This window comes from Mobula hypostoma, chromosome 9 (assembly GCF_963921235.1).
Source record: "Mobula hypostoma chromosome 9, sMobHyp1.1, whole genome shotgun sequence".
In the NCBI taxonomy this organism is placed as follows: domain Eukaryota; kingdom Metazoa; phylum Chordata; class Chondrichthyes; order Myliobatiformes; family Myliobatidae; genus Mobula; species Mobula hypostoma.
The window spans coordinates 122,266,587-122,279,101 of record NC_086105.1 but is presented as its reverse complement, the minus strand read 5'-3'; the positions used below and the strand labels follow the sequence as shown (position 1 = coordinate 122,279,101).

Sequence of the window (12,515 nt, the reverse complement as noted above, 5' to 3'; positions counted from 1 at the left end):
GGGTAAAGGTTGCCTAGTAACGCGTACAGCCGAACATGGCGAAGGTGATCGGAACGCCTGTGGAGAAGAACCTGTGGCAGGAGATCTGCGCAGGTAGGAGTGCGAGGAGAATGTCCCGGGGAAATTTGCACCCGGATCACAATTACACACTTAAAAACTCACAGGTGTTCAAGGCAGCAGAGCTGACGTTCTGGGCCAGTGATCATTCACCAAAGCAAACACAAGATATGAAATGCAATAAAATGTTTCAATTATTCAAGTTAATTCAAGAATGGGGTTTGTTGATATTTCAGATTATAGCCCTCAATCATCATGGATATCATGCACAAAGGAAAAGTGCATAGTGCATGACTGTCAGCATAACGTGAGGGTCAAAGAAAAAATATCTGGTAACAAATTCCACTAAAGAGGCTACTGAAATCCACTATTATGTCAATTCTGGGCTTGTCTGCGCTTTGATCCTGACTTCTAGAAAGGTTATTTAAGTCTGCTGTTGCACCTTGTCTTATTCCTTGTTGGCTTTGCCAATTTATGCAACGGCACCAGTAATGTTAGGCAATAGTTTAAATTCTGCATGAGAAAGTCTACAGATGCTGGAAATACAAAGCAGGCCAGGCAGTATCTGTGGAAAAGAGTAAACAGTCGACGTTTCTGGCCAGGACCCTTCATCAGTACCTGCTGAGTTCCTCGAGCATTTTTAGTCTATTGCTGTGTAAGTCCTGCATTTTATTTTGTGCATTTGGCATGCAGGTGTGGGGTCAGGCAAAACATTACTGAGAAAATACATTGACAATTTCAGAAGACACATGAAAGTTACTGGTGAACCCAGCAGGCCAGGCAGCATTTCTAGGAAGAGGTACAGTCGACGTTTCGGGCCGAGACCCTCCGTCAGGACTAACTGAAGGAAGAGTTAGTAAGAGATTTACTAACTCTCTTACAGCCTTTGTACACCATGGTTCCTGTACCCTACCATAACTTCCCTGTCTCATTGGAATATACCTATGCAGAACTCCACACAAATATCCCCTGAACATTTGCCACATTTCTTCCATACTTTTCCCTGAGAACATCTGTTTCCAATTTAAGCTTCCAGTTTCCTGCCTGATAGCCTCATAATTCCCCTTACTCCAATTAAACACTTTTCTAACTTGTCTGTTCCTATCTCTCTCCAATGCTATTGTAAAGGAGATAGAAGTTTGAGTACAGAGAGGAAATTAAGAACCTGGTGGCATGGTACGAAGACAATAACCTATCCCTCAACATCAGCAAGACGAGGGAATTGGTTATTGACTTCAGAAGGAGTAGCGGACTGCACGACCAATTTACATCGGTGGTGCACAAGTGAAACAGGTCAAAAGCTTCCTCAGGGTCAATATCACAAATGACCTCACTTGGTCCAACCAAGCAGCGTTCACTGCCAAGAAGGCCCACCAGCGCCTTTACTTCCTGAGAAAACTAAAGAAATTTGGCCTGTCCCCTAAAACCCTCACTAATTTTTATAGATGCACAGTAGAAAGCATCCTTCTAGGGTGCATCACAACCTGGTATGGAAGTTGTCCTGTCCAAGACCAGAAGAAGCTGCAGAAGATCGTTAACACAAACACATCACACAAACCAATCTTCCGTCCTTGGACTCACTTTACACCACACGATGTCGGAGTAGTGCTGCCAGGATAATCAAGGACACGACCCACCCAGCCAACACACTTTTCGTCCCTCTTCCCTCCGGGAGAAGGTTCAGGAGCTTGAAGACTCGTACGGCCAGATTTGGGAACAGATTCTTCCAACTGTGATAAGACTGCTGAACAGATCTTGACCCGGATCTGGGCCGTACCCTCCAAATATCCGGACCTGCCTCTCGGTTTTTTTGCACTACCTTACTTCCCATTTTTCTATTTCTATTTATGACTTATAATTTAAATTTTTAATATTTACTATCGATTTGTAATCCAGGGAGCGGGAGGCGCAGAATCAAATATCGTCTGTGATGATTGTACGTTCTAGTATCAATTGTTTGGTGACAATAAAGATAAAGTATCACTGTTTCCAAAATGCTCTCCCACTGAGAGATCTCACACCCGACCAGGTTCATTTCCCAATACCAAATCAAGTACAACCTCTCTTCTTGTAGGCTTATCTACATACTCTGTCAAGAAATCTTCCTGAACACACCTAACAAACTCCACCCCATCTAAGCCCCTTACTCTGGGGAGATGCCAATTGATATTTGGGAAATTAAAATCTTCCATCACGACAACTCTGTTATTATTACACCTTTCCAGGATCTGTTTTCCTATCTGCTCCTCGATATCCCTGTTACTATTGGGCAGCCTATAAAAAACACCCAGTAAAGTTATTGACCCCTTCCTGTTCCGAACCTCCGCCCACAGAGACTCCGTAGACAATCCCTCCAGCTTTTCTGCAGCCGTGACAATATCTCTGATCAACAGTGCCGCGCCCCCACCTCTTTTGCCTCCCTTCCTGTCCTTTCTGAAGCATCTAAAACCTGACATTTGAAGTAATCATTCCTGTCCCTGAGCCATCCAAGTCTCTGTAATGGCCATCACATCATATCTCCAAGTACTGATCCACGCTCTAAACTCATCCGCTTTGTTCACAACGCTCCTTGCGTTAAAATAGACACATCTCAAACCTTCCGTCTGAGCGCGTCCCTTCTCTATCACCTGCCTATCCTCCCTCTCGCACTGTCTACAAGCTTTCTCTATTTGTGAGCCAACCTCCTCTTCCCCAGTCTCTTCAGTTCGGTTCCCACCCCCTAACAATTCTAGTTTAAACTCTCCCCAGTAGCCTTAACAAATCTCCCCGCCAGGATATTGGTCCCCCTGAGATTCAAGTGCAACCCATCCTTTTTGTATAGGTCACACCTGCCCCAAAAGAGGTCCCAATGATCCAGAAATCTGAATCCCTGCCCCCTACTCCAATCCCTCAGCCACACATTTATCCTCCACCTCATTCTATTCCTATTCTCACTGTCGCGTGGCACAGGCAGTAATCCCGAGATTACTACCTTTGCGGTCCTGGTTCTCAGTTTCCTTCCTAACTCCCTGTAGTCTTTTTTCAGGACCTCTTCCCTTTTCCTATCTATGTCATTGGTACCAATATGTACCACGACCTCTGGCTGTTCTCTTTCCCACTGCAGGATATCTTGGACGCGATCTGAAACATCCCGGACCCTGGTACCTGGGAGGCAAACTATCATCCGAGTGTTCTTCTAATTCATGTTTGGTCTCACCTTAGCAGTGGAGAAGGCTGATAACAGACGTGAGAATGGGAAGGGTGGATAAAGTGACATGCAACAAGAAATCAAAATAGCCATTACATACAGGCATAAGGGATCTGCAAAACAGTGGCCTAGTCTACGCTTGGTCTTGCTGATGTAGAGGATGCAATGTTGAGAGCACCAAATGCAGTAGATGAGGTTGAAAGAGTGCATTTCTAATCTGGATGGGCTGTCTAGCTCTGCGGATGATGGTGAGTTAGGGTGTGAAATGACAAGTATCGCGTCTTCTGAGGTTGCAGGGTCGTGGTGGTGGCCATCCCTCGAGGTTGTGGATGATGGTCTTTGTTCTGTTGATCTACTTAGGGGCTCTCAAGTGGCTTATGAGTCCAATCTTGGCTCTGGAAGTTCTTCTGCATTCAGGACAGGTAGTTCCAGATGGCAGATCGGGCTTTGGTTGTTGCTGCCTCTCTTTCCATTTTCTTCTCCTTTCTTCTAATTATGCACATCCGTTGGCTTCAAAAGTTGCTGTTCCTTCTCAGATGATGGCTTGCCAGAGTTTCCTGTCCTTGGCATTGGTTTCCCAATTGTTGATGTCGATGTTACATTTCTTCGTGTAGGCATTTAAGGCATTCTTAAATCTGTTCTGTTGTCCGCCTCTTTTACGTTTGCCTTCTTTAAGCTGGGAGTCGAAGATTTGTTTCGGCAGACGTTCGTCTTTCATCCAAACAACATGACCGCTCCATCTTAGTTGATTCTTGATGACGTAGGCTTCAATGCTTGTTGTTTTTGCTTCATTTAGCACACTGACGTTGGTTCTTCTAGCTTCCCAGCTGATATTTAAGATGTTTCGAAGGTAGCGTTGATGGAACTTTTCAAGTGCCTTCAGATGCCGTCGGTATGTTGTCCAGGCTTCTGATGCATACAGGAGCGTTGGGATTACCACTGCTTTGTACACTAACATTTTGGTGTCTGTTCGGATGTCACGATCATGAAAGACTCTTGATCGGAGACGTCCAAAAGCTGTTCCAGCGCATTTAAGACGATGTTGGATCTTGTCATTAAGGTCGACATTGGAGGAGAGGTGACTTCCGAGATACGGAAAGTGGTCCACATTTTCCAGGGTTGTTTCGCCAAGTTGAATTGATGGTTCTATCCGATTTGTCTCAATTGGTGACGGTTGATAGATGATCTGAGTCTTCTTGGAATTGATGGTAAGTCCAAGTTTTGTGTATGCACAGTTGAAGGCAGTCAGAATCTGTTGTAGGTGGTTTTCTGAAAGAGCTGCAACACTGTTGTCATCTGTGTATTGGAACTCGATGAGGGAACTCGTGGATATTTTCATTTTGGACTTGAGACGGGCAAGATTGAAAAGTCTGCCATCTGTTCTGTAGACAATTTTGATTCCTGGGGGTAGGTTGTCCTTGTTAATGTGGATGATTGTCACAAAGAAGATGGTGAACAAAGTTGGGGCAATTACGCATCCCTGTCTTACTCCTGATCTAACTTGAAAAGGCTCACAGTTACTGTTGCTGACCATGACTGTGGCAAGCATGCCATCGTGGAGGAGTCTCAGGATTCGAATGTCAGGGAATGATCAGACCAGGGAGTCATGAAGAGACTCCCTGCAGAAAGCACCGTACATCATCAATGACTAACCCCTCCTACCCCCACCCCTCCATCCGGGCCATGTTCTCTTCTTATGCTGACATCGGAAAGGAGGTACAGGAGCCTTAGCTACCAGACCACCAGGCTTAGGAACAGTTATTACCATTCAACCATCAGGCTCCTGAACCAGTGTGAATAACTTCATTCACATCAACAATGAGCTTTATAAAAGCAGATGTAGATGAGTGTGTCCCCTCAAAATCATTCAGAGTCTTACCCAACCAGAAGCCTTAGATGAACCATGAGATCTGCCATCTGCTGAGGGTCAGATCAGAGGTATTCAAATTTGGTGACTAAGAAAGTTACAAGAAGTCCAGGTACAATCTCCAGAAAGCAATCCCATAGGTGAAGTGGGAATTCCAGACTAAACTTGAATCAATGAACAATAGTGGCAGGGCTTGAATGCTGTCATCTCTTATAAAGTAAAATCAAGCGACAGAGGCGACAACAGGGCTTCGCCTTCAGATGAACTCAATGCCTGCTATGCTTGTTTTGACCATCAAAACATGGAGGAACCATCAGAAACTCCCACAGCCTCCCCATGATCCTGTGATTTCAGTCTCTGAAGCCGATGTGTGCGAACAGCCTTCAGAAGCGTGAATAAACGAAAAGCATCTGGCCCAGACAGGGTACCTGACCAAGTTCTAAAGACCTGTGCTGATCAACTGTCTGGAGTGTTCACTGAGAATTTTAACTTCTTACTTCCGTAGTGTGAGGTACCCACCTGCTTCAAGTAGACTTCACTTATACCAGTGCCTAAGAAGGACATGGTAACCTACCTCAATGACTATCATCCAGTAGCACTTACATCCACAATGATGAAATGTATCAACTCCTGCTGGAGAAGCAACTTGGATTCGCTTCAATTTGCCTACTGGAGCAAATTGTCTGCAGCAGATGCCATCTCATTGGCTCTTCACTAAACCATGGAACATCTGAACAGCAAAGATGCATACATCAGGATGCTATTTATTGACTAGAGTTTAGCGCTCAATACCATCATCCCCTCAAAACTAATCAATAAGCTTCAAGGCCTTGACCTCAATACTTCCTTGTGCAATTGGATCCTCGATTTCCTCACTTGCAGACCCCAGTTAGTTCAGATTGGCAATAACATCTCCACAATATCCATCAGCACAGGTGCACCACAAGGCTGTGTACTTAGCCCCAGCTTTACTTGCTTTACGCTTGTGACTGGGTGGCTTAGCACAGCTCTAATGCCATTTTCAAGTTTGCTGATGACACCACTGTCATAGGCCAAATGAAAGGTGGGAGAATGAAAATCTGACTTGAGTGGTGCCACAACAACAACCTCTTATTCAATGTCGGAAAGACCAAGAAGCTGATTGTTGACTTCAGGAGGAGGAGATCAGAGGTCCATGAGCCAGTCCTCATCATTTCAGAGGATCTGTCCTGGGCCTAGCAATTAAGTGCAATTACGAAGAACATAAGGCAGCACCTCAACTTCTTCAGGAAGTTGCGACTATTCAGCATTACATCTGAAACTTTGGCAAACTTCTATAGATGTGTGGTGGAGATGATATTGACTGGCTGCATTACAGCCTGGTGTGGAAACACCAATGCTTTTGAAAGGAAAATCCTACAGAAAATAATGGGTATGGCCCTGACCATCACAGATAAAGCCCTCCTCACCATTGAGCATATTTACATGGAGCATTGTCACAGAAAAGCAGCATCCATCATTAAGGACCTCTACCATCCAGGCCGTGCTCTCTTCTCACTGCTACTATCAGGAAGAAGGTTCAGGAGCCTCAGGGCTCTTACCACCTGGCATTGAAACAGTTATTAACCCTTAATCATCAGGGGATAATTTCACTCAACTTCACTTGCCCCATCACTGAAATGTACTCACTTTTAAGGACTCTTCATCTCATGTTTTTGATATTTATCGCAAATTCATTAATTATTGATTTCTTTTTGTATTTGCACGTTTTGTTGCCTTTTGCACACTGGTTGAATGCCCAAGTTAGTGTGATTTTTCATTGATTCTGTTATGGTTCTTCTTCTATAGATTTAGTGAGTATACTTGCAAGAAAATGAATCTCAGGCTATATGTACTTTGATAATAAACTTACTTTGGACATTGAACGGATTCCAAAACCTATGGACTCACTTTCTACGACTCTACAACTCTTACTCCCAGTATTATTCAGTTATTCGTTCATTTATCTCTTTCCTTCTTTCCTTCTCTTATTTTGTATATTGGTTGGTTGTTTGTCTGTTTTGTTTGAGTGTAGTTAATCATTGATTTTATTGTAGTTCCTTTTTCTACTGTGAATGCCTGCAAGAAAGCGAATTGCTGAGTAGTATATGGTGACATATACAGTATGTACTTTGATAATAAATCTACTTTGAACTTTGGATACAAGAGTAAGGAAGTTTTTTTTAGATTTAGATTATGAGGGCACACAGTTCTCTTTTATTGTCATTTAGTAATGCATGCATTAAGAAATGATACAATGTTTTTCCAGAATGGTATCACAGAAACGTATGACAAACCGACTGAAAAACTGACAAAAACCACATAATCATAACATACTGTTACAACAGTGCAAAACAATACTGTAATTTGATAAGAACAGACCATGGGCACGGTAAGAGGCTCAAAGTCTCTGGAAAGTCCTATCATCTCACACAGACGGTGAACCTCCAGCGCCGCAAACTTGCCAATGCAGCATCCTGGATCAGTCCGACTCCGAGTCTGTCTGAAAACTCCGAGCATCCGACCAGCTCTCCGACACCGAGCATCGAGCACCATCTCTGCCGAGCACTTCGACTCTGGCCCCAGCAACAGGCAATAGGCAAAGCCGAGGATTTGGGGCCTTCCCCTCCGAAGATTCTGGTTCGCACAGTAGCAGCGGCAACAAAGCGGGCATTTCAGAAGTTTCTACAGGTATTCCTCCGTGCTTCTCACGGCTGTCTCCATCAAATCAGGATTGTGCACGGCCCCCTAGTTAACACATATCGATATCATTCGGAACGGCCGTGCGCGCTGCGTCGCGCCGCAATCTTCTCCTCCTTCCTCAATGTACAACTTTATAAAACATCACTTAGCCATATCTGTAGTATTCTGTACAATTCTGGATATCACTCGATAGGATGCATATCACTGGAGAGAGTGCAGTGAAGGTTTATCTGAATGTTGTCAGGGGTAGAGCATTTCCTTTTCAGGGAGAGACTAGAGTGGATTTGCTTTCCTTGAATAGAGTCTCAGGTGTTGAGGTGGAAAGAATTATGAAGAATATAAGGAAAATAGCAACAAACATTTACCAAGCTGAGGTGTCCATAAACCAGAGTTCCTTTTTTAATTTAAGTTAAGGGTAGGTAAGGCATAGAAGAATTGAAGATAATCTAAGGAGGAATATTTTGCACACACATTTGGTAGGGAGCTAGAACTTTCTGGGAGGGTGCTGGAGAGATTTACAATCACATTATTTAATAATAATGGAGTCAAGCACTTGAATTGCTGTTGCATGGAAAGCAAGAGTTGGGGCTGTCCAGGTGGGTCAGGGCAGAGTGAAGAGCCGTGGAGATGGCGTCCTCTGTTGACCTGTTGGTGCGATAGGCAAATTGATGGGGGTCCAGGGTAGTGGGCAGACAGGACTTCAGATGTGATAGAACCAGTCTGTCAAAGCACTTTGCAATGATGGGGGTGAGTGCAACTGGACGGAAGTCATCCAGGCCCATGGCTGTGGAATGCTTCGGCACTGGCACGATGGTGGCGATCTTGAAGCTTATGGGGACAACTGCCTGGGCCAGGGACAGATTAAAAATGTCCATGAAGACCCTGGCCAACTGCCCTGCACAGACTCTGAGCACACCACCGGGTATTCCATATGGACCAGCTGTCTTCCATACATTCACCCTGCTCAGGGTGGCGCAAACATCGGGGGTGGAATGTGAGAGAGGCAGTTCACCAGGTGGGAGATCTGCTTTGAGGGTGACCTCCTTGTTTTCTCAGTCAAAGCGAGTGTAGACTCCCAAGTCCCTTTACACATCTGATTTCTGAATTTTTCCTGGTTTATAAAACAGTCTGCGGCTTTATTCCTTCTATCAAAATGCATGACCATACACTTCCTTACACTGTATTCCATCTGCCACTTCTTTGCACATTCAACTAATCTGTCCAAGTCCTTCTGCAGTCTCCCTACTTCCTTAATACTACCTGTCTTTCCATCTATCTTTGTATCTTCAGCAGACTTGATCACGAAGCCATCAATTCAGTTATCCAGATCATTAACATATAACGTGAAAAGTAGCGGACCCAGCACTCCCCTGTGGAACACCACTAGTCACTGACAGCCAACCAGAAAATGGCCCCCTTACTTCCACTCTTCGCCTTCTGTCCCAACTGTCAATCCTCTGTCCATGCTAGTAGTTTATCTGTAATATCATTGGCTCTTGTTTCATTGTCTCAAGTATGGCACCATGTCAAAGGCTTTCTAAAAATCCAAGTGAACAACATCCACTGACTCTCCTTTGTCTATCCTTTCAACAGAATGTAATAGTTAGAATGGGCATGGTGGGCTGAATGAATGGCTTGTTTCTGTAATTTTTGACTATAACTGAGTTATTTTCAGCATGTCTGTTGCATTTTGAGGAAACAGTCAAAACATTAAATGTAGCAAGTACTGTATAGCATTTACGATTCTGTGGGAGTGTGATTTATACATAGAAGGTGAAAACTGCTTTAAGTACTAGTATGGATTGAAAACTAGTTAACATTTAGAAACTGGTAATGAAATTAAACAGATTCTTGTCAGGTTACAAAGCTATGCAGGTTTTTTCTCTTCCCAGCTATTCTTAAACTTTGTCAATGATTTGGCTAAGGGGTTTGAATGTAACACTTGCTTATTTTCTAATGTCATGATACTAAGTGGAAATGTGAGCTTGATGTAAACAAAGATTTATCAAGAGGATATAGACAGGCGAAGCAAGAGGCAAATAGAGTACAAGGCAGGAAAATATCTGAGCTTATTTCTTTTGGTAACATTCAATGGTTCCTCTACTATCTGTCAGGGCGCTGGAGCAGAGATCTAATCACAGACCCAGTACTGTGCACACAGTAATATTAGTTGAGTAACAAATCCCAAGGTGCAAACAAAGTCAGCGTCAAAGTTCAGGCAGAGGTCAAAATATCCAGAGAAATCCAAAAACCAGAAGTGGGAAGCAGGCAGAGTCAGTATTCAGACAGATAGAGTACTGATACAAATGCTGGAAAGGCTCAGGAAAATTCACTAGCATAACCTGGCAACAAACAGGTGAAAACACAGGACTAAAATACGCTGAGTAATAAACAGAGAGGCAGATGATAAGTGGAGCACAATGAGACAGAAGTGACAGCAAAACAAGTAATAATGAGAAACAGCTGAGAGGCGGAGTACTCAGTAATACAGGGGCTGGAGTAGAGCAGGAGTGGGGACAGGAGCACATGGGGCATGAAAACAAACAAGAGCACATGACAGTACAAAACCACAGACTAATGGCTAGGGGGAAAACACACAAAAGGACAAAGTTCAACTGGAGGTACTATCACTATCGGAGAATGTATACAGCATACAACTTGAAATTTTTACTCTTTGCAGACATCCATGAAAAAGAAGAAAGCCCCAAAAATTGAATGACAGAGAACCCTAGAACCCCTTTTCCCCACCCCATGCACAAGCAGCAGCAAAGCATCAACCCTCCCCCTCCCCCATTTGTTCCAGCTGGAAGCATCAACACCTACCACCCACCAACCAAGTGACAGCTTCTTCTTCTTCATGTGCCTTGCGCATTACTCGCTTGGGCGATCATGGCTCTCCACATCGAATGATCCCTCGCGTCAATGATATCTCGCACACTGATATCAAAGCTTGCTGCCTCGATTGTACAGTGTACAGCAATGTTTATTCAAACTCACGAGAAGAGAGAGCGAGAGATCTCCTGCGGGGCCTCATTTGGTGATGCTGGTGTGGAACTGGTCATCCACAGTGGCCGCAGAAGGCCTCACCCCAAAGGCCACTCCTGGAGGTTTTGAAAATACCTGGTGGGTGAGCTCCAAGAGTGGGAATCCACCACCATTAAGAACCGTAGTTTGAGTGCAGCTAGAGATCATGGACTCCAACAGGACACCAGCTACCTTGAAAAGTAAAGGGACATTAAGGAGAGGAATTTAAGCTGTTTCGTGGATGAGATTAAACAAGTCACTCTCTGGCACCATTTTAACTTGCTGTCTCTCACTAACAAGGGAGAGAGAGGTGTCACCCCTTCCACAGCGAGATAGGAGACCAATGGTATGTTTTGAAAGAATGGGAGATTTGGAAATATTGATGCTCAAAGAACCTAGGCACTTTTGTACGTTGGTCTTTGAAAGATAATATGAGTCTGCAGCTGGCAATTTGGAAGGCAAATTATGTGTTGCAAAATGATTTGAGTGCAAGAGTAAGGATTTGATATGTTAATGGATTTTAGTGAGAACACAACTAAATTATTTTGTTTCTTTGAGAAGCGGACCAATGCACTTGAAGATTCACAGTGATGGTTATTGGGACAATGGGTCTGTTATATGAGGAGAAATAGACTAGGCAATGGCCTCTATTCTGTACAGTTTAGAATTATTGTGAGGTCATTGAAATTTAAAATTCTTGATGGGGTCACCAGGGTAGATGTGAGGAAGATGTCTCCTCCAGTGGAGGAGTCCAGAACTCAGAGGTAGCATCCCAAATACAAGTGTTAGGCCATTTAGGGCTGGAATAAACAGTAATCTTTACAGGGTGGAGAACCTGTAATTGAATTTTGCAATTATAATTACATATTAGTGGTCTGCCTTTCTACTTTTGACGGTATAATATGGTCATTTTTTGGTATGTATTGGTGTATCAATGAACTAGCTGAGTCATGTAATAGATATTAAAACATTTTAGAATTTACTGTCTTAAACATAATACATAGAAAATAAATGGATCCCAGAAATTTCAGCTTAGATTATTAGTGTACAGGCTTGTAATGCACTTTTAAAAATTTTGAACCTGTTAAAATGTTCATATTCTTTACTGTTATAAGACTTGTCGCATCTAGTGGCGTGATCTCAGGGGTGTCTCCCCCTTCCCGACCAAACTTTAGCATTCTTGTTTGGGTGGATGCTGCGTGTTGCATCCTCTGTGTAACATCAGTACCCCGAAATAACATACAGTCCACAATGTGCAGCTAAACGGTTAAGATTTTATATTTAAGTATGGGGTTAGTAGAGAAACAAAAGAAAAGGAAAACAAATAAAAGGCGCTAATAATCTCATAAACATGTCCAGTGCACAAACGTTGCAGCTCACGGATTCCCTTTCGCTGATCTTCCTTCGCTAGTCGGCCCCTGGGCTCCCGCCCTGAGCCCAGGCCCAGCGGGTCTGACAACTATCTCCTCAAGCCACGTCTTCTCTCTTTATCCTCCTCGTGCCTTCTCCTCCAAGCCTGCACAAACTAACAGCTTTCACACAGACAGAAAGAATAACATCTATCTCAATTAGTTAGCAAATGAATACAAGTCCCGTTACCACTAATTATAACCCAAACATGCTGCTACAGAGAACCACTGTCTCAGCACTTAACTGTAC

General features: G+C 43.7%; 1 protein-coding gene across 1 annotated transcript in view; it reads left to right on the top strand.

Annotated features, from left to right (window-relative positions):
* The first annotated feature begins 10 nt into the window (after nucleotides 1-10).
* Nucleotides 11-12,515, top strand: part of iqck (IQ motif containing K) — a 103,551-nt gene continuing 91,046 nt past the window's right edge. The window contains exon 1 of the mRNA XM_063059033.1: nucleotides 11-93. Coding sequence (XP_062915103.1) covers nucleotides 36-93 — 58 coding nt within the window. The 5' untranslated portion in view covers nucleotides 11-35. The remainder of the gene's footprint in view (nucleotides 94-12,515) is intronic.